The 23,632-nt window shown below is 39.1% G+C and overlaps 1 protein-coding gene across 2 annotated transcripts in view; it reads right to left on the minus strand.

Annotated features, from left to right (window-relative positions):
• Positions 1-572: 572 nt before the first annotated feature.
• The window catches only part of LOC137281515 (succinate--CoA ligase [ADP-forming] subunit beta, mitochondrial-like), an 81,760-nt gene continuing 58,700 nt past the window's right edge, over positions 573-23,632 (minus strand). Inside the window, exons 7-14 of one of the 2 annotated variants that reach the window (XM_067812782.1) lie at positions 18,317-18,416; positions 10,495-10,656; positions 9,665-9,807; positions 9,281-9,401; positions 8,129-8,217; positions 3,337-3,407; positions 2,932-2,948; positions 688-778 (exon numbers count right to left, since the gene is read on the minus strand). In XM_067812782.1, the coding sequence (XP_067668883.1) occupies positions 2,942-2,948; positions 3,337-3,407; positions 8,129-8,217; positions 9,281-9,401; positions 9,665-9,807; positions 10,495-10,656; positions 18,317-18,416 (693 nt within the window). In that variant the 3' untranslated portion in view covers positions 688-778; positions 2,932-2,941. Of the gene's footprint in view, positions 779-2,931; positions 2,949-3,322; positions 3,408-8,128; positions 8,218-9,280; positions 9,402-9,664; positions 9,808-10,494; positions 10,657-18,316; positions 18,417-23,632 lie in introns of both variants that reach the window. The other variant, XM_067812783.1, reaches the window with a different exon arrangement.

The following is a 23,632-nucleotide window of genomic DNA, read 5'->3' on the forward strand; positions in this document are numbered from 1 at the left end:
TGTATTTGCTGATGCTTCATGCAATATTAGTAAAATTAAAAACATCACCATATTTGTCAAATGATTTATATTTGTGTATTCATTGCAGCTGTGGGTACTTTAAATGCAATAACAAAATGTGATAAACTTAACTGTCTCCCCATATTTCCTGGTATACTTGCATTTCTAATCCTAGCCATAAACTCAATTCCTATTGTTCTAAGCATTAGTACAGTCCAGTGATTTTAATCCCTAAACCTGCAGGCAAAGAGAGAACATCCCTTTATTGACACATATCCACTTTAGTTAAGTAGACTATAACCAGAAATACAGTGACCTGTAGCTCTTTACCCTTTACACCACCATTCTCAGCAGTGGCAAATGACAGCAAAACAATAGAATAGAGTGACCTGATCTAATTTGGTTCAGATAAACATATGGTTGACTTCGTGTGAAATGTCCACCATTCTGTTGAATGAGTCACCGAGGCTGATCTATTGTACACTCAGCCATGTCACAACCACCCAACTGTTATTTTTGCAACATAATATTCGTAACTTAATTTCTATACACATAAAAACATAAGCATGGGAAAAGAATAACATGTTTTAATGGAGGCATGAATGAATATTCTGCATCAGTCAGCACATAGTATCATCATCTCTCTTTACACAGCAACTGGGTTTCTGTACAGTCAGTATCTACATGTCCTGCCAGCCACACTGCAAGGTGGTGCTGGATTAAGTGATCCACAATAGGCTGGAGGCTAGTCAGGGTGTCCTTTATAGAAGTCAGGAGCCTGGGAATGGTAAACAATTGCAAAAAAGATATTTATCAATTTATGAATAGTACATTTTTCATTGTTTCTTGAGCATCATTATCTGAACATGCTTTTTTCATTATCCACTATAACTGTCCTAGAAATATAATGCGGGAAGAACAGAGTGCCTGCCCTGGACATAACTTTACATGTTATACTGGGTTTGCTATTATACACTCTGAAATTGTCTTGAAGTTCTGAATCAACAATGAGTCTTGTTTCAAGCAAACAAGTTTTATGCTTAACATGTATATTACAGGAAATCTTTTAAAAAAAATACCCTGACACAAACAGAAAACCTTAGAAGAGTTTCATATTATTTGTTTTCTCTTTTTTGTCTGTCTTAAATAGATGCTGGTTGAGAAAGCTGAGTCTGGGTACTTTCTCCCCTTCACATATCTTTTTCGTCAAGTCAGAGTTTCGGTTACCCATTCCAGCATTGTTTCACACACAACACTTGTAACTGCTTCACCTGATAGTTTAGTTGTTAGGTGTGGACAAACAAGAATAAGTGTGTTATTAACTTGTAGCAGGGAAAAGAATAGGTTGGTGGGTTGTTAATACAAATCCATGCAATGCTGATAGTTTCGATGACACAATCAGGTGTCCTACCCCTGTGTTAGTGATGTGCACAATTAGTCAACAATTATATTTCCTTCACCAGCTCCACCAACCAGCTCCACCATCCAGGGAGATGTTATTAGATGTGAAAAACAACAACAATATGGTTTAGAAGACTATTTCACTCAGCTAGGCATGCCATGCAAAGTGGAAATAGAAGTTCAGTACACAGAGAGGAACAAATATTACTCACAGGTAGAACTATTTCATACATGCTGATCATGTCCGTACACTGGCAAAGGTCAATCTTGTTGACAAAGGTACGGGCATGCCTTACATACATGGCTAAGTGAAAACCATGACAACACCCTGTTCATGATAGTTGTACCAAGCAAAGTTTGTGCAAGATGGCAAAACAATAACTCTCTGTGACAGGCATGTGAAAAAAATTCATCCCATAATTTTATTCAGCATGCTTTAAATTCCTATTTCTGCTTCATCAGTTTGCATTTAAAACAGTCACTGTAGCGTTGAGATGCAATATGGTGGAAATACAGTGGAATCTGTACAACACAAATCTTGTTGAAAGAATGACCACATTTACTAAATACAATTTTTCAAGTAAAATCTGTCTCATGCAGACTGAAACAAAGGTTCACTTGAAGTTTTGGCATGTCCAGTAAGATGTTCTCTTCAATAACAATGTGATCACGACAAAGATTGAAAGCTAAAGCATCAGTACCATAGCAGTATCATAGCTAATATCACCAACTGCAAAATAAGTTGACCTAAAAGTTGCATGGGTCAAAAGGGTTTATTCAGAAATTCAGTTACATAACTATCAAACAATTTAAACAATTACACATGAAAAGAATTGAAACTAAATGTGACCAACAAGATTAACTTTACAATGTTATCATTGCATTGACTTTCTACACAAACATACTTTAGACAGATTCCACTGAAGTCATCTCAACCTACCCATACTAAGATGAACATTCTTCTCTCTTATTACTGTGACAAATGTGATATAAATAGCACTAACTGGAGACACCATATTATGCTCACATATCACTGTAATCTCGGGTATGAGAAAAAAAACAAACTGTGAACAGAGCACTCAGTGAGGTGTTCGTCATAGCTCTCCAGGGTCAATGATGTGTGAAGAAAACAGTGAGTGACCAATACACTATTACTACATTCTAAACACTGGATGAAAATAGGAGGCCAAAGTCTAAACAGAGTCAGGGTATATTCCTGGTCAGTCACTTGATGTTGTTCTGGAGGACATTATGTTATCAAAGAGAGTATATGAAAGTTGTTATATCCTAGCCTTTGCAACTAGAATTTTTGAACAATATATCAAGGCCTGCAGCTGGTAATCTACATACACCCCAAGACAGTTCCCAGTGACCAGTCAGTGTAGAAGGCCAGGGACAGTAAGAGGCAGACTGACAAGGAATACATCTAATCTGAGAGAGAAGAGGGTGATCTGTGGCAGGGACGTGGTTAGACTGCCTTGGTGTTCACCTACACTGGCAGCAGTATAGTCAACCCACCAGCAAACTTACCCAAGCTCTGCTACAACCTGAAATAACCAACACTAGAGTGTCACTCCACGCAGACATACAACACTGTAAACACATAAATTGCCTCATGTGCCTGTTCTCACTGACCACACAGGCCACATCTGTCTCACACCACCAATTAATGCTGACACAGCTACACAAACATCTTTAATTTTCAGCATCAAACAGAGTTCTTTTTTTAAATCTATACATTACATCTGTTGCCCTGAATGCCTGTCTACAGCCTTGCCTCACATGTCATGATCGACCACTTCTGTCAGAGAGAGATAACAGTTACCAACAGTCATCCATACTGGAAGTCTGGTGTGTGCGGTTTTATCTACAGTCTCTTCAAATAAACAACTTTCAGAACATTTCATGGATTATATATTACTGAGGATTATTTACAGTGGTAGTTCAAACTTGACATGTATGTCAGCTTCTCTTGCAAGGGTCACAATTGTTGATAGCTTTACAACCTGAAAAAAAGTAAAGTGTTTGGTAAGGAAAATGAGAAAACAACACATCAGAAAGTCGTACAAACTTGTAGAGGTTCTTGATTCTTTGAAGAACAACAGTTGTAACTATTTTTTTAAAAATATTTACAAATGCAAAAACACATTTTTGTCTTGTGAGACAACCCTACAGGGACGCTCTGGACTCCCAACAGCCAAGAGCAGGTAACTCAACCTTGCAACTCACTTTTCATGCTGAATGAATCAGACAGAATATGGGGGAGGTGGGTGGCCATACCCAAGGAGGGCTTTCTTCAAAGAATCAAGAACCTCTACAGGTTTGTACAATTCTTTTTCAGGAGAAGTCCTCCTTGGGGTATATATGAGCATAATTAAGACTCCAAAAGATATTTGAGACTGGAGTGGAATTCTGTCTGACACAACAATCCATCCAAAGTAACAATCTACAACCACATGGAAAATTACACTCACCCAGTCACCTGGATGCCAATGTCAGTCAAGACAGGGACATGGCTAGGGTGAGGACTAGGGCAGAATGTCTTAGCCTACATGCTGTTTGGTTTAACAGTGTCACACAAAAATAAAGCCCAACCCCCAAACACAAGGTTCGGAGGAGTGTACTATGGGGAACTTGCCCAAAAAAACCACTGCCCATAACGTACAGTAAGCAAGTGAATATTTTGTCACTAATCCCTTGGATGTCTTGTTTATACATCTGTACAATGTACATTTTGTGCATACTAGTCCTGTTTTCAATATTTGTGAGAAAAAGGTGACAAACATTAGATGGATGTAATGGTTATATATTTCATTGAACAGTAAGTCATCATTTCAAGAGATCTCATTCAACATTCACACTCCGCTGGTCCTGTCAGCCTTGAACACAAACACAACAGTTTGACTGGGCTAACGTCTCCATTCTTAAAGAGCCTCCAGGCAGCAAAAACCTCCTCCTGGGTCCTGCTGGCTGTTCTTCTTGTGTACTGCACGGCACACTGGGTTTGCCGACTACAAGACCCATAAAGGTCCCAGGGCAGAATAGGCCTTCAACAACCCACAAAAGGCGACTATGCTTGTTGTAAGAGGCAGCTAACGGGATCAGGTGGTCAGGCTCACTGACTTGGTTCCCACATGTCATGGGTTCCCAATTGCGCAGATAGATGCTCATGTTGTTGATCACTGGACTGTCTGGTCCAGACTCGATTATTTACTGACTGCCGCCATATAGCTGGAATATTGCTGAGTGCGGCGTAAAACTAAACTCACTGACTCACACGCCAACTACAATGCCAGTAAACCTGACGTCGTATTTGCTGAAAACCAAAGGGAAAGACATTAAATCAAAACCAAACAATTTAATTTAAAATTGTGAAATTGAAGTTATTTATACTGTTTTGTCAAATCTTCCACTTAAACTTTATATTCATTTGAATTATTTTATTACTATTATACATGTTAATGTATACCAACCTTTAGAACATAGGTTCCAAAACAAGGAGAGGCTTCCCCTTCTGTGCGCCCCTATCCATTACTGTGTAGTCAACAGTCTCTGGTTCATAGACCTCTCAGCTGAGGCTGTGATATCAGCACAAGGGACTTAGTCTGATCCGGTAGAAGTCTCCAGTGTCAGAGAGAAATGACCAACTTCTATACTGACAGATGCCACAGCATTTCCAATGGATTGGCACATGTGACAGCTAAAAGGAAACTGGTCTCCTGACACTCCAGTGTCGCATGTCCTGTGGGTCCATCTTGTGCAACAATCACACATGATGGCATGCCATGATCTTATACTGTCACACATTGACACAGAGTCAACTCAGTATCAGTTGTAAGGTTTAATAACAATGGAAACAATACCCTAAAATATTCTGACAGTATTGACTGAAGAGCAGAGAAAACAAAGACATTCATGAGATTAGTGACAACTTACATTATCTAGCCTCATGTAAGAATGTTGAGTTTTGATTGGTCCATGTGACTCTGATAAAATACCATGTTCATCCATCACGATCTGCCAGCGGGAGTATACGACTTTTATACTCCCGCTGCGAAAGTCTTATCCTCCCACTATGCCTTGGTGACGACGCGAGAATTGAAAAAAGCATGCATCGACAAGCCTTTAGTAACGTGTGGTGCATTGAGGTCAAACGATCAGCTGGTGTCAACATGGCAGCAAGTCGATTTGATGCGTGTTGTTTTGTTTTGATTTAGTGAAAACATTCAGCTAGATAAATGGGTTATCACATTGTGAGCCCCCGGCTCGGGGAATACAACCTTACTCGGGACTGATAAAACCCCGTATTTCCCTTGACATGATGTGATAACTTATATGATAGTAAAAACACGAACATTACAGGGAAGAGTTACATTGTGTATATGTGTTTTTGAGCAATATTTTAGTTTCTTACTGGTGCATTGGGTGCCATTTTTAAAAACATTATATTTATCATAATAATAAATGGGAAATGTTTTACTACTGACATGAAATATGTAGCCATTACATAATCTATTCTTTGTCATTATTTTCTTTCTAATATTGAAAAACATATCTGTTAAGAGCAGGACTAGTGTGTTCAAAATATACACTAAGTAGATGTAAAATGTTTTACTATGATAATATTGAAAAAAGACATTATTATTCTCATTTTATTTATATCTGGCCCTTTTGACTAGGAGTCTGAGGCCCTTTTGACTTTTTGAGGTGGCCCTTTTGACTTTCTTGCAGACCTTTTGACTCTTCCATTTTGCTACCCTTTTGTCATGCGGCCCTTTTGACTAGGACCCACTTGAGAGTGCATCTGCACCAATGTTATCCACTTCAGGAGATAAACAGGCATGACTTGAATGATGAACCATTCAAACCAAAGTAGAAACTGCCACGCCTCCTTAAGGATCCTTCAGGATATAGGACTACTGTTTGGTTGTCCATTTTTAGACGAGCCACAGTGTTGCAAATCTGCTCCTGGAATTTTGCGCGTGCGTACACACCCCTGTGAGAGAGACGTCCGTTTGAATTGTAGGCGTTGGCACCGGGGTCTCCAATAGTATACCCCCTGATAAATTCCTGGTGTCAGTCCAACTCCGCATGTGAGAAATGAGCCACTCCGCTGTTACCAGAATCTTATAACTCTCCAAGCAAGACAAAAGCTGTGCCAAAGTTTGCTGAACAGATCGCATCTACAGACGCATACACCAAATTATGTTCACAGTCGCTGCCATGTTGTCTAACAACTGGAACTGATCTGAGGCCCTGAGGAATCTGAGGCATTAAGGAAGTAAAGGAATTGTAAAACAATCCTCTGGACTGTGGATATGTGGTCAAGTGATGTGGAGACTATGCCTTGCTGCGTTTCAAATCTCACACCCAAGAAAAGCAGATCCTGTGTCGGAACCAGGTCTGATTTCTTGAGGTTGATAATCCAACATGGTGAAAATATCCATCACCATCTGAGTGGAGTCTGTGAGTCCTCTGCCTCTTGAAAGATCAGATCCCTGAGGTTGAGAATGGGTGGAAGCTCTCCATCCATCTTGGCAACCAGTAAATATGTGGTGTAAAACCCTAGGTTTCCTTGGCCCCTCAAAACCACATCGATGGCTGCCTTGTCCAGCAACAAATGGACCTCAGAATGGAGTATATCAAATTTTTCTGAGAGTTTGGCACAGAAGTGTAATGAATCCCAGAGAAAGGGGAAGGGCCTTGTTTCCACTACAGCAAATGGCAATCTCTGAGTGTCTACAGGATCCAGGGATTTGAAGTGACTCTCTCTCACTCCCAAAAGAACAGAGAAAGTCATCCGCCAGCAGGGATATCAGGTATGAATGAATCCTGGAGGTCAGCAGCATAGCAACTGCTCTACTTGACTAAAAAGTAAGGTGCAAGGTTGATCGCACAAGTTACTTGCTCTTGGTTACAGGGGGCGCTGTTGGGAAGGTCTCACAAGACAAAAATGTACTTTTTGTTTTTATGAAATGAGATGCTCAAAACATCTGAGGACATTCCCCATTATGGAATTATGAGCCAAAACAACTTCTGTCTGACCGATAAGAACACCACTTTCCAGACTGGGCCTCGAAAAATTTTTCAAAGATATTGCAGTTCCGCTCATTTCATAACAATCCTTGTCTGTTTCATATTACGATAGGAGAAACATTCGAAATGGAAGAGACTTTCCATGGCTTGTGGGAAATACTGCTTGGAATGGGATGTCGTTCATACCAGCACTAAGATCTGATTTCAATGCAATTGATAACTGGCTAAGAAAAGGGCCAAATTACATGTTCAACATGACTACTGTGGTGCGATGGGCAACCACAGCAGTGTGTAACAATCACAGGTTAGAGATGTATCATGTCACAGTTTGACATTGGTGGAATTACAAACTTTACTTTCTTGTCAAAATGTACTGAAACAGGACTATATGCTACAAAAAGTGAATGGCTCCATATTCTGTCCAGGCTGAAGCAGTACTGTTACTCTGCTCACCCTGAGATGAGCCATATTGACGTGCTTGTGTTACAGATCTTTGTGGCAGTACTTTAATACAAGCAACTGGGATTAGGAAAGGCAGGGACCATGGGTTATTTTGCGCATTAGAATGAAAAATGCTGCACTAAAATTTTGAAGTTAACTATTGAGACAAGGGTAATGGCCCATTATAAATTCAGGAAATGTCCCTTTGTCAAAGTTCTCTTTACCAATCCCTAAAGCAACACTGTCTCACCATTCTAGCTGCCTCATCAAGATTATCACAGGCTAAGATCTTCATTTGACTGGCTGCAATGATAGCTTTTGCATCTTCATTTCTTGTTCCTGGAAAAAAGTACAAAAAATAACCCAGATCTTGGAGATCTGACCATGACACTGCTGCACACGTCTGAATGAACAACTGAATGCTACAGCAGTCTGCAACAACATTCATCAGCTGTCATACCTTCTGCCTTTAGGGCTGTTGATGTGATCATTGGGAGCATCAGAAACTATTTCCACTACACACAACCAAACTATACAAATGAATAGATACAAGAAATTACACATCTTGCTTGCTGAACTAAACTTGGTTGTAATATGTCGATTACTGATTGCAGAGCCTCCACATAAAACTTGGTTATGTTCACTGGTTTCTGACATTAGTTAAACTTAAGGAGGCTATTTTAGTAAAACCTGTTTTCTTCCCTTTCCTTTAGGCACTACATCTGACTTTTCTACAAAATATTTGTAATCTACAGATGCAGAGTCTTTAGACTTAGGTCACTCGAGGCTCTGCAAGATTGAAAGTAACACCCTCATAGGAGTGTCCCTGACTGGCTGGGGTTAATGGCCGTTTAAGCCCGAACAAAAACATCTCTGCCATGTTGATAATGACTCCAATAAAGTTTCTGCAATTCAATGAGGGCAAACAGAGTGACCATTATCTCTCAGTTCAACGTTCTATGCACTCAGAATAAAATACTTGCCCAAGTACTCATTTGTGAGTCAGTGTGTTTTGAACTTGTTGTTGCTAAGCAAGAAACATGTTAAACACAGTACAGGGATAAACAGAAGTGACACAAGAATGCAGACTCTGCAATGATGATGTAAGTTTTCATTACCATACTTATAGGACCCCTGAGATATTATGAAGAGACATGCATTATATACAAAAACAAACAAGCCCAGTCATAATCCAAGTCACTCTTGACCAGTGACATAAATAATTCACTACCTGAGCTGCAGAAGGTATGCTGCACTTGGCCCCACAGTGCATGAGTAATGCCAGTATGTTTTTCTTTCACCGTTATAGTCGACTATCACAAGGAAATACTTAAACATGTCAACTGCCAGGATTAGCCTCAAACAGACACAGTATATGGATGTTTTTCCATGTGTCTCTCACCTTGTAATCTGACAACTATTGGTATTTTCAGCTGTAGTTCTGCTGCGGCTGCTACAATACCCTGAGCAATTATATCACACCGCATGATACCACCAAATATATTCACCAAAATCGCATGAACCTGTCAGAAAGGAAAACACAATGCAATAGGTCAGCAACACTCTTCTAAAACATAATACTGTTTCTGTCTTTATTATCTTGTCACAATGTAACTGTAATGAAAACCCAAACAAACAAATTAAGACTTGCTCAAATAATTAATACATTCGAAAATGGAAAACTACCAATAACAAACCAGGCATTTATGTGAAATGTAGAAAAAAGAGCTGACTACGCCTAACCACATTGGAATTACAATCAGTACAAAACTGTGTTAACCCTTACCTTTGGGTCTGATGTGATGAGTCTAAATGCTTCGGTCACCTGCTGTGAGGTAGCACCACCACCAACATCCAGGAAGTTGGCAGGAGTGCCTCCATGGAGCTTGATGATATCCATGGTGGCCATGGCCAGACCAGCACCATTTACTGTCAAATAACACATTGATCAGCTGAAATTAGTTTCAACCCTTTATAAAACACCTCAAATCTCTCACTTCTTACACTGCTGGATTCCCAGTCAAACACAGACCAAATCACTTATCACACCGAACCTCTGTATCTGTTATAACATACCTTACCAGAGTAATTTGAAAGGTTTGTGACCTCAGAAATATTACTTTCTGAAATATGAGGATTCAAAACCTGCATGACAAACAGGATGGAAGACACTGTCACTAAGTTAAGAACAGAAAGTGACAATATGTCAGTTCTCTACTGTAATTTGTAAATAGTGCCTGAGGGAATGAGTTTAGTATTATGCCGCACTCCGAAATATTCCAGGTATATGGTGCAGTCTGTAAATAATCAAGTCTGGACCAGACGATTCAGCGATCATCAGCATGATCTGCACAGTTGGGAACTGATGACATATGCTGAAGACCTATTCTACTCCAGATCTTCACGGGTCCTGCTGTTAATGATGTCTATCAGTGATATACAAGCATATCAATACAACCAGTGGTTCAGTTCACTACAATGTGTCAGTTCTCTCCTGGAAATGATGTCTATCAGTGATATACAAGCATATCAATACAATCACTGGTTCAGTTCACTACAATGTGTCAGTTCTCTCCTGGAAATGATGTCTATCAGTGACACTTGTTACAGACATACCAAGACATCCGATGCTGCCATCCAACCCTATGTAATTGAGATCTGCTTCAGCAGCCCGCTGGTCTCTCTCATCTTCCTGGGTCCAGTCACGAAGAGAGAAAATATCCTTTTGGCGGTATGCAGCATTGTCATCAAAATTCAACTTGCAGTCCATGCAGAATACTGTCAACAAGAATTTCAAATACATTATTTCATGACTGATTCTTGATAGTGATAATGGGAATGTTATCCAACGGAAGTTTTAAATCATTTCAACATCTGTTGACAGCATCCAAGACAAAGCATTAATCCACCTGTTCCAAAACACTAGCTATGAGCAGTGACACTTCTCTGTTCCTGGTGTTACGAGAGTGTATTTTCCGTGATTTGAGTTGTTATTAGTTATTATTGCAGTAGTTGTAACTGGGTCACAATATTTAAGGTTTTAGTGTTAGTTATTAGGGGTCGCATTTCCCACAGAGAATCATTTAAGAGGCAGTACTTTAGAGTTACCTCCCTTTGAACAAGAACAACACAAGACCACTACGATCCTTCTTGAGCTCTCAACGTTAGTGGCGATGGTCGAAAGGGCTCGAAAGTTCTTGAAACTATGATTGAATAAATATACAAAGGCTAGTCGCTATCTTTGGGACACAGACACACAATTACTGGAGTATATACATCATCAATTTCCTTCAATGCTGCCAGACCGCTCGCGGTGTTACATTCTGCTTCATTCTGTTTCTCTCTCACACTAAGACTTTGGTGAGTTTTCCATATCATATTTTGTGACCTATTGCCTTACATTTTGTCTCACTTGTATTGTATTTGAAATCTGTATTGTGGAATTGACTTGTGACTTTGTATAACTTGCTCTCTTTGCTAATAATAATATTTGAATGTTTTAGACTTGGCTTTGTTCTGTTTCGCTGGTTCACAAGGGATTTCTTACACCTTTTGTCATGGCAAATTCTTAACCGTAACACTGGCAACACTGAGTCTCTTTCCACTAATTCAGACAACTTTTGTCTGCTCTATTAATGACCTCCATTGATGTTCATGCTTGGCTGACTATACATTAGTGACTGAAGAAGCATTACAGACATCCACTCTCATAATTATACTGAGTATTTATTACATGTGCATGCATGAGACTTCAACATGAAAATATGAGGTAATTTCCAATCTCTTCTTCGTAAAGAGGCAACACCCTGAGAAATGAAATATAGTTTAAAACCTGATATGCAGGTAAGTGAGCCAGTTTAAAGCCTATTTTAACAGTATTGTGTTGTGATACAGTTCTTAGGTGCTCATCACTGTGTGAAACCCACAAGCAGAGTTTTTGTCCACTGGTACTATCTGACGTAAGTAATAATAGCAAAATAAAATGTTTCCCATGGTTTCTCTCTCATATAACACAGCAACAATATCAGACTTACTTTTCTCTTACTTTTAGTCTCAATAGCTTGCTTGTGAGCACTACAATTAGTTGAGGTGACTCCTGATTACAAGTAGTTTCAGTCTCTTTTCATACCTGACAAGAAACCTGGAACCTACATCAAGTGAACAATTAAAACCATAAACTTACTGTTATTCACACTTTCAAAACCTGAATCACATGCCGTGTTTGCCACCATGTTTGTTAAGAGGTAAAAGGGACAGTCAACTCTAAATCAAAGTGAATCACTTGATGTTTGGTCTTTGGTCCACTGGTGAATTTGTAACCATGCTTCAGTTATCAGCTGTTGAAAAAGAGTGAGCAGTGGGTTTGCTTAAAGGTGGATTATTCACACATCACAGCTGTTTATATCTGGCCCAGGCAGGCTCTTTAGTCTGCCTTCTGCTGAGAGCGAGGAGAGTAATCAGTCATGGCTTGCGCATGCGTGTACTAACTGTTGCTATGGCTGGCATCATCATTTACAGATGGCGGCCATGTTAGCAACCCTTTCCATCTGAAGCTTAACTCACACTATTTCTCCACTCTAACATTGTTTGTATTAACATAATTGGTGTTATCTTAACACTTTACTTTGTGGCAAACCATAAATGAAGATTAGTGACTGTCTGTAGAAATCTTGACAAGGGAGGTCACAGTAAACAAACCCAGTCTGGAATGCTGTAAAACTGAAAAGTATGTTTAGTTGAAGTGTCACAATTATCTTATCCGGGTTTTCTACAGGAAACTGTTTACGCTGTCGTAAAGCCTCAATTACCATCTTTCAGATGAAATTAACACAGTTTATTCAAGCAGGGTTTGTTTTCACATGAATCTATCGCAAACATAGGTTTCATTCATACAGTGTGGCAGACAGAGTACACTGGTTGTTGAACATTCTAGTAGCACTTCCGAGAAGGTTTGAAGCTGCATTTTGTGTATTCTATAGGGAGCAAGTTTAAGTGTTATTTTCGTTGGAATTTGTACTCAAAATGGAAAGAACATGTGAAAATCACTTTTAAAAAACTGGAATTACTGAGCCGAAAATGTGCTATTAACTGCAGTGGATGGATTTATCAGTTTCAAAACAGTGAGTCCAAATTCCTTATAATTTTGAGGCCAAATACCCTGCTTGAATATGACTGCATGACTGTATTGGCAGAATTAGATAACACACTCAATGTGCATATATACTGAATTGCAGGAAAATCTCTACAAAGACCTCTTAAAGTGATTTGAAAATGAACAGATTCTTCTTATTATAATGTTTTGAAAATGTACGGAATGTCAGCTTTCTGCCTGAATAAATCCAATACATACATACATTTCTTAAACAATAGTAGATAGCAGTGATGTATGTGACAACCTTGACCAAATTCCATTGTATATTAGTGCCTAAAGGGAATACCCGCAACACACGTGCAGGTTTTATATAGCATGTGCGGTCTAGATCAGGGCTCAGGAATGTACAGTCCAACCGCACTGCCTTGTCTCTCTCTGCCTTCCTGACTCAGCCAACCACGCTGTGTGTATCAACTAAGATGCCTGGTCCTAAACAGCTGTGACATGCAGTGGCCAGACAGCTCAACTGTTGCATGTCAACAACTGTTAAGACTCTTCTAGTGTCCTCAACAAACAGGCAGCACATGTGACTGTCAACGTCTTGGACACTTATACTTTCAGTATAGAAGGTTATGCAGCAATATGCTTTTCACACAATATGTATTGCAAAGCTTTTTCTCATAACTGCTATACTGTGTAATAATGTATTCATGAAGTTTTGTGGTTATCTCTTTGGTTTAAGTTAGCGCTTACATGCTGCCCAAAAAACAAACATAATTAAAACACAACCTATCATTTATTCATGTCATATAACATACATTTCCAATTACGAAGACACAAATAAACAAAATTATAAGGATAGAATCACAAATAATAATTGCAATATTTTGTACTTGGGTTTTACTACTCCCAAAACGAGGGATACGCAGAAGTGTAAAGAAGACCCTCAATAACTGGTTCATTTGCCAATACGCTCAGGTGTGAGTATATAGTTTTAGTATAGTATACAGTTTTTCTGCATTTCATGCATTTGTAACCATGTCATCCAGATGCAGAAATATCTGCAGGGACTATGCACTGTTTCAATTCAAGTTTCCCATGGTGTGCATAAAACTCAGTAAATGTTCCCAAAGTCCTGCAAACTGTATTAGAAACTTTAATATCATTATTCTCTTTTCTTAACTTTTGTTACAGAAAAATGAAAGCAGGACTCTTTTCCAGATGACATTTCTTCCCTGTCAAATTTAGTACTTTTTCACCAGTACTTTTTTTCCACTGACTTTTGTCTGTGACGGTAGTTGCTTATGGCAACCAGCCAGTATCTCATCTGTTTCCATTGACAAGAATCAAAACATTTCAGTTTTCAAGTTGAGCATTTTTAGCAATGATATTAGCATTTCTACTGCTACACATTCTTGAAATCTACCAACCCCAAAAAAGCAAGATGTGAAAAAATAAAGAAAGTATGGAACCAATGTGTTTTTTTTTTATGCACACCCAAGATGCTTGGAATCACAAGAAAAATCTTCTGTTCTCTCACTTCAATCACAGCAATGATCCTTCCACATAACTTGTGTTTACAAGTCACCTTCTCGTGAATAAACCATCCAGGCATCCCGGTTCAAGCCACACGAACCTCATAATTGCGTATGCCCTATGTGCGCTGTGCAGCATAGCTAATAAAACCACTTTTCTCCAGTTGGGGTGAAATTAGTGAAATGTTAGAACTCTGATTTCATGGGGTTTTTTTTCATCGCTTTATTTTTCAACTTTTTAAGTTGAATTTGCATTTTTGATAATTTGTTACTGTAAGTCCATACCCTTGGTATAAGAATCTGCATGTGTTTAGAGTTGTATATGAGCTTTAAAATCTACACACACTTTAATTCACACTGAAATTTTCAATTGTAATTAATTGGCAACACACTAAACACAGCATACTTGAAATACAAAACATTTAAAAAACAAGAAAATATAATCTCTCAAAATCACATCTAAATTTGAATTCTGTTATCACAACCACAAAATGTAATTTTTTTATTTAAATTGATATAGCATGCTTATCCTGACTCATGCTTATTTGCTCATCTCCTCCTTCTATGCCACATGAAATTCCTTAAAGTTCCCTTCTTTTGAAGCCGATGGACAATCACACTCACCCACAGGAAACCTCCCCATTTCCCACAGCATTGGTCACATGACCAGCCCTAAAATATCAATTTTATTTAGAAAATTACATTTTTTTTCCTTATCCTGACTCATTCTTGTTTGGTTACAGAATCCGATGGAATTGGTGGTGGGTCAGACCATGGATTCTGTTGGCTGCCATATAAGTACGTTAAGCACTTCCCCCTTCAGAACTCTGTGAAACAGGGGGATCACATCCAGTCAAACTTCTCTTCTTGTGAAGTGATCGCTGATACGAATACTGGGTCATAATCACTCGTGCTTGTCTGTTCGGCACATGCGCATGGACTCTCAACCATTTTACTCCATAGAGCGTCTTAGTAAGCGAGCTATTTCCATGTAGAGCAGGTATTGATGCCAATGCTCTTATTTCATGTGGATTGGAGGCTTGCAGAGGTTTAAGTCCTGCTCCTTTGTCGGCCCTAAGTATAATGGCTCTCATCCATACACAGATAATGTCCAGAGATACTTCCGTAGGTGTCTCAGTAGATGGTGGGATGAATAGGCGTTTTAACTTTTGTCACCTTGACTTAGTTCACTGAAGATGTATTTTAAATGCTCACTGGGCATAATAATAAATCCTGTGATGTGCTGGGATATGGAATTGACATATCAGATGTAAGTGCCAGGTACTTCAAAATGAATTGTTAGTAGTAGTAAGTTGAGTAGATAAATAATCTTATCTTCTTCAAAGTTGGAAACATCTACCATTAAAATGCGAATGTTGGTAAGCTGATGCCACATGCGTCATTCTTGTAGTTGTACAATAGTTCGCATTCCTCGAATGTGTTTGCGCATGCAAGTGGGAAATCGTAGATAAGTTGTCTGGTACCGTAAGAGGAGGTCATGATGTCAAGTCATTGAAGATCATCTTGTAGGTGAGGGCATCATAGGACTCCTTCAAAGGTGAAGGGACGTCCAGCCCAAACGAAATCCAAGATGTAAGCCAACAACTGTTTGATGAGTTGTCTCTTTTCTTCCACGAATGCATTCACAAGTGAACCTCCTCTCTCTCAGAAAGGGTACCTTCAAAGTCGTCCCTGTTCCAAATGTCAGAGTGACCTTCATGTCTGCATGCAGCATTCCATGAATGCTTCCACACAGGCCTGTGTGTGGAGACCACATCCTTCAAAGATGACGTACGATGACGACGTTTGTGACGATTGTGGTTGCAGTCAGTGCATCCTTGCCGCTGTAGCATGATACACGCATGAGTGCACTCACAGAGTCGATGAAGAGTGCATCCTCTGAACTGTGTCAAGTTGATACAGCTGATGGAGATGTTCATAATGGGAGCATTTACATAGTGCATTGTCTAAAGTGTGTCAAGATGATGCAGCTAATGGTGAAGATCTTCTTCAACTGATGGACCTGTTGCAGCTGTTGAATCCCCATGCAAGGTGACTGTAACAGGTGTTCAAATGCTGCAGTGGCTGTAGATTCGCTGAAGCATCTGACATGTTGAGTGGAGATGTTGTCGATGTCTGCGTTGAAAGTAGACTCTGAAGGTTGCAGCACCATTGTAGATGTAGTTCTAGTAGATGCTGCACATTACGCTGATTCCCTGAAGCTCTGTATCTCAGGTAGTAAGAGTCGAGATTCTTTGTAGATGTCTCGTTTGTCATGAGGGATGATATCATCGCTGAAGGACTATGTAGAAGAGCTGGTCTGTTGTTTCAGCAATGATCTAGTAGTATATAGTAGTGGAAAACTAGGAGGACATAGATGACTTCAACTCTTTGGTTGATGTGACATTGATTCTGACGATGACCTCTTCTGGGACTTGGACCTAGTCTCCATATTATCCCAACGACACCCCCAGGGTACGTCTGGTGAATCACCATAAACCTGAATTCTCAGCAGTAGTTAGCACACAGGTACCAGACGCAATTAGAATCAAAATTGCCAGACAAGACTTGAGAGAGCCTACGTAAAATATTTTTAGCATGGATTCGAATAGTAGACAAATATAAACAAAATCATTACCAAGTTCACAGTGAACACTGGAAGAACAAATAACCATGCAAGAAGGACAAAATAATACATAACAGCCTCAGACAGCCATAACCTACATCAGGACTCAAGTTGACTCCAACCATCTCATCGGACGATAGAGGAGAAAGTGACAAACAGGGTGACTGATGCAATGGGAAACAGGAAGGCTTCCTGTGGATGAGGGTGATTGTACATCCACTTCAAAAGACGGGAACTTCAAGGGGTTTCAAGTGTTCCACACATAGAGAGAGGAGATAAGCAAATAATCATGAGTCAGGATAAGGAAAATGTATATTCTTATAGATTCAGTGTGTAGAAAATAGGCTTTGCATATACAACTGGTGTCAATATTGCTTAATATATTGCAATACAATTTATTTGCCAATACACAGCCCTAGTTTACTAGGCTTACTTGTAGATGGCAATTCTGCTTTACAAGGACTTTTCCTTGCAACAATCAGACAACAGTTTAGTCTGGTGTTGATGATTTTTTACCATAATTTATCAATACCTCCAAACAAGATGATTTTTCAGTTCAATCCGGGTTACAGTTCCAGTTAATAAGTTGCAGTAAAGATCCAATGAAAATGGTCCAAAAGACTACAATATGCATAAGAATGTGTACACTAGATTTTGATGGCACCATTTGAGACTTGCAGCATAAGTCTGAAAGGTATGACACCAAAGACTGACAGAAAGCAAAACCAAAAAATGGCTTAAATGCAATGCTTTTATACTTAAAAACTACACAGTGCTTTAGCTTCCCCACTTTTACCAAACAGGCAGTACAGGAACGGAGGGACAGGTTAAGTGGTGTGAAATATATTGGAGACAGTCAGTGTACCATGAATACACAATCCTATTCACATAAAATATACATATCTACTGGAATGCACCTGACGACTAACTGAGAGTAAGTCTTATGTGCCAATCAATAAGTTATTGCAGACATCATGTGAGGCTGCTTCCTATCGAAAACAAAGAAATAATTAATTGAGGCTGCTTTTTTAAATGTTAACTGTACTATTTTGTCTCATGACACACAGGAGTAACTACATACAACTAAACCGAAATGCTACTTTCCTATCATACTTTACCATCTCAATGACACTTAAACATAAATATCCGTAACAACATTTTGAATGCCAGAACAAATGTACTTACCTCGTCCATTGGCATCTTCTGACATTGGGTTAATTTCAACTAATGTAGCGTCATACTTGAGGAAGATATCATTGTAGAGCTTTAGCATATAGTCTGCCGCCTGTAACATACATATGAAACTGCTGACTGGGTTTAGTGTACTATCCCAGCATACAGAGAGTAGAGTCATCAGAACAAGGCATGTGCACTGATAGAATATAAAATGTAATAGAATATAACATGTAAAAAATAAAAGGTTATGAGTTTATTACCCATAATAATTTAGAAACTGCAACTGTAATTAGTTGTAGACTAAACAGATAAAGTAAATACAATCAGATGCTAAACATGGGCATTTTTTAAATGTTACATTACATGATAATTACAATTTCTGTTGTGTGTTCAAAAATTGAAAGGTCAAAACAAGAATTTACATATTTCTAGCATTTTCATTTTCAAAGGAAAGCAATGTGAAGTTAATACAGGAAAACAGCAGAAACACTGTAAAAATTAGCACTGCCCTCAGAGTCACTCTCACTCAGTATATAAGCTACCCTGGACATTTCCGAAAGGAAAATTCAGTGTAACAACAACAACAATCTAAAAAATTTAAAACTTTAAAATCTAAATTGTATACATCATCAGGCAACTTAGTTTCTGGCCTCTCTTGAACCCTTCGCATGAACACATACAACTGCTCTTATTTCTGGACAGCCTGAAAGCCTCCTGAGAAATAGGCAGCATGCTCTCCAGTTGGTCACGAGACTCTCATCTTAAAGTAATTGTATTCTGTAAAGCGTAGTTGGTCGGATGGGAATCCATAGGATTACAGATTACAGATAGGATAAGTATTATAAATTTACAATTAATCATTAAAATTTTCAGATTTTTAAACTTATCCTCTCTGTTGAAGTGTACTTATGCCACAGTTCGATGGTGGGCTGCAGATTATCCTCAGCTGCAAGAGGAAGACCACGAAAGTGTTTGCTTGCAGGATGGTAGATCTCATCGAGGACACTTCTGCTGATGAAGCTTTTGAAAGTTTGATAAACAGATGCGCAACCTGCAACAGTCTTGTAAGGCAACAATGTAAAATCTTCAGCGCTCTGATGGAACAGGGTGAGGGATATTCAGTGTCATCAGGCCCGAGGATGATGGACGGTTGTAAAGTATATAGTCTGTCCGGGTACCATGGCAGTTGGTTCTTTGCAATGAAGTCCCACTGGAGACTCAGCAAAACTCTGCCATGCCTCTTCCTCTTGAAACATATTTGACTGACGTCAAGATCATGTAGTTCTGACATAAGTGCAGTAGTATCAAGAGCTACCAGAAAGATCTTAAATGTGATGAGCTCAAAGTTCTTCTCTTCTTGAGGTTCACAGTCACTGGAGTCGAGGTGTCAACAGAGAGGTCCCAGGCTGTACGATTCCACAGATAACCTAAGTGAGCAAAGAAGGAACTGGAGTTCAGGCACAGTGGTAATCTCAACACCAGTTGCCATAGCTATCACCATGTTGATGGCTGCTGAATAGGTGGCAAGAGTAAACACCTTCAATTTTTTGGATGTACTCAGATGTTGTAGGTAGTGATTTCGAAGAATGTTTAATGACAGTGTACAATGACACTGGCAGCCTAGGGATTGGAGATTCTTTGGTATGTAAAAGTCATCTCAAGTTCTCTGATGTCTGATGTCTCACCGAACTCAAGGAGATCATTGAATTATGAGGAACAGATGCATCTTTCCAGTTCATCAAAAGTGGCTTCGCTGCATCTTGTAGTACCAATGAATATGGGTTCACCACATCTTGTAGTACCAATGAAACTGGCTAACTGCAATGCACCAGTATGGGGGGATTGGCAATCCACTCGGTGCATCACAATTTTCACTTCATGATAATCTGACAATGTATCTCAAAGTTTTTTGATCTTATATATGTGTGGTTGTCCCATGTGCCTTCTTCATGAGCCTCTTGGTTTTCTTCGTTGAAAAAGGGCTAAATTCTTTTGCCTTGTGTCTGCTGACCTGTGACAGCTGATATAGTCATCTCAAATTCTTTTTTTCTTCATAGCTGAAGTAGAGCCTCATTCTTCCATATAGTTTTTTGTCTTCTATTCCACAAATGCAAAATAACAATGCAGTCTATGAAGGATACATGTAGGCACTCGATGAAGAATGTCTTCTTGCAGTCCACACAAATTTTGTTTTCTTTTGCATGGTGAGCCAGGCCGCCTTGTGGATTAAACAGCTGCCCTTTAGATATGTCCTGTATCTCGCTCCATGGAAACTGTACAACAGCACTTCCAACTGTCACTTCGGGTAGGTGGGACATCAAAGAAGAGTGGGGAACCACATCTTGTCAGGCTTCTTCTCTCGGATTCAAGTGGATTTTTAGATGTATCTTCTTTCTGCAAGTTATCTATAGCATAAATATATCTCATGAATTATGATATCTTCTTATTATAAGCCTTGCGAATATTTCAACGTATGAATATCTTTGTTATAAGTACAGGGTCTTAATCACTCATGCTAGTCTGCAGTAAAGGTACCAATAGCTCTCCAGAGAGTATGTTATCAACACGTCAACATGATAAAGGGTGAGATTCCAACTCAGTGCCCTTGTGGAACCTAATCTAATGGATACTAGATGATTTACCAGCTATGTCTTCACTCTAACAGTTGGTGTTTCTTTTTAAAAAGAAAACGAACTTGTTCCCATCATTGTTTCACTTCCATGCCAAATAGTTTATGTTACAAGTTCATTTAAAATATCTGATTGTGTGAAACACATAACTTGCCTATTTATTCATCTAGCAGTCCCCTTATGAACTAGTTTTCTGTTTGTATAGTGTAAAACACTAGATATTTTACTTTTTTTAAGTGTGTGGAATCTTTCTACCACACCTGCTCAAAACTATTGATTTGTTTACAAAAAGAAAACAACTATTTGATTGGTCACTATTTAAAGATGAGCAAATATGTGTTAACAAGGGTTAATAAGGGTTTTCAAACCACATTGGTATTCTATACTGGACAAAATAAGTTAGGGATAATTGCAATTTCAGGATTGATATTTTATCAGTGTGTCAATGAATAAACATATCATTATTCATAATTTGAAATTTTACATATATCCCTCAATATTTTGTCCAGTATATATATGGTGTACATTTTATTTGCACTTAGCTGTTTAGTTGTGAATATTTTGAGGTGGAAAAACTTTACGTTCAATAGGGTTTGAATTGATATGAAATGTAACATGATGTTGATGTATTGGGTAAATATGCATTGTTATTTTCACACAGCATAAACATGAATATTTAGTGTTTTTTCCATATGATGGTATTTATCTTTTGTGGGTATTTCAACTTTTGTACAGCGTATTTGACACAAATACAGAGCTTATCTGGAGCTCTGGTAACAGAGTTGATTGATTCTGGAATCATGGCTTGAATCTTGTCTCACCAATCTTCCAGTAATAAGATGCAATTCTAATTGCACAACAGTCATATTTCTAAAACGGCATTGTGTAATCATAGCTTTCGGCCGTTTGAGCCATGCCAATTTAAATTTATTAGAGGGGTACACAAGGTACGCAGTCTAGACTACCAGTTGTCGGATTTCCATTTTTTGCGGTGGCTGAACGGGCTAGGTGGCTGACTGTGTGCTCGTGATTATGTGCCTGACTCTGAGGGCGCGGTTTTAAGCCCGGATGGGACTCTACAAAAAAAAAGTACTAGAATTTGTACTTTAAGTGAAATCCCAAATATGACATATGCTACATATGTTGTCTTCATCTTCTTGAAGCGATGAGGCTATGTTGGTGTTATATCCCTAATGACCGACGTCTTCCTTGCCTATGGTTGATCATCAAACAACTGGTAACTGTCATAACTGCAGGGGTAGATCATGCCACCACGAAGAAGCCTGCGTCAGTGTGATCGTTGATCTTAAGGGTACCCAAGGCATCAAAATCAGAGAATCAAGATGAACATATTTTTCACTGGGAGGCTCAATGTTTTCACTAATGATCTGATCTCCGGGTCCATTGAACTGTGCCTTTGAGAATTCTCCTTTCACTCATTGTCCTTTCATTCGTTGGTTTCACATTAATTTCAGACTCGCTGTGCGCATGCGCAGAGCGTGTAAAAATATCTACTGGTCAATTCCGCTTTGGACGTATGTTTACCGATAGTGTAAACACACGCTAAAGAAAACGAAAAATCAAACCAAATACATAGTTTTATGTCTATTACAACTTATTTTTATACCTGTATGTACAAAAGACCGGGAATAGAGAAATAAATAGCTTGATTTATGTCAATAAGTTCTTGTATAAACACATCTCGCCACCACCGTTCTTCCCGCACATCCCCGTCTCACGACTATCAAAACACACATTTCTGATGCAGCTGCAACCAAAATAGCACATCAATACCTGAAAAGCATATGTAAATTGATATATTTAGTCAGCTAGGAACAGTTGTCACTCGTAAATAAATTATTATTTAATCACTTTGTTTTGAGTGTATTTACACTATCGGTATGCGTAAGTCCAAAGCAGAATTGACCAGTAGATATTTTTACACGCTCTGCGCATGCGCACAGCGAGTCTGAAATTAATGTGAAACCAACGAATGAACCTTCTATACATGGATTCTCACTTCATAAATACTCTTTCCATGAATGCTCCTTTAAATGTGTGAATGCTCTATTTATGACTCCTCCTTTCGCGAATGCATTCGTGAATGCTCCTCCCTGTTTCTTGTCTCCTTTTCTCTACCTGTGCGAGCTACAGGATTCAGAAGCAGAGTGACTGAGTCTTGGTGAGGATTCCATCCTACCTGATGTTTTGGAACGTAGAAGGTTTGTGAATGTTGCTTCATGAACTGCTGCAGTTCCAGGGACGTTCATAGAGCCTTCGTCTTCTAAGACAACCAAGTCTTCTGTCCATGAGGATCTTGTCAAATGCTGACATTCATGCAAATCATCTTCATCTGTAATGCAGCGAGAAGAGGCTGCCAATCTCTCAGGGACAAGGTCATGAATGCCAACTGTCATCACAGAGTTCTGCTTTGCAGTCCTTTTTCACAAATCAACACTCCATCATTGCTATCATCTGTTCTGTAAACTGCTTCATGAAAGCCCATGGGTCAAAGTTCTGCTGGAACTGAAGCGGTATAGATGAAGTCTTAGAGAACACTGAGGCTTTATCTGTAATTTCTTGCAACTGCAACAAGGTTACATAGATGTTGTCTCTGGTTCCTGATGTCTGCATTGCTAACTCCTTGTCTGGAACAAAGGCCAGCCCCTGCAACGTACTCAGCAATTCACTAGAA

This window comes from Haliotis asinina, chromosome 4, assembly GCF_037392515.1.
Source record: "Haliotis asinina isolate JCU_RB_2024 chromosome 4, JCU_Hal_asi_v2, whole genome shotgun sequence".
Classification (NCBI taxonomy): Eukaryota; Metazoa; Mollusca; class Gastropoda; order Lepetellida; family Haliotidae; genus Haliotis; species Haliotis asinina.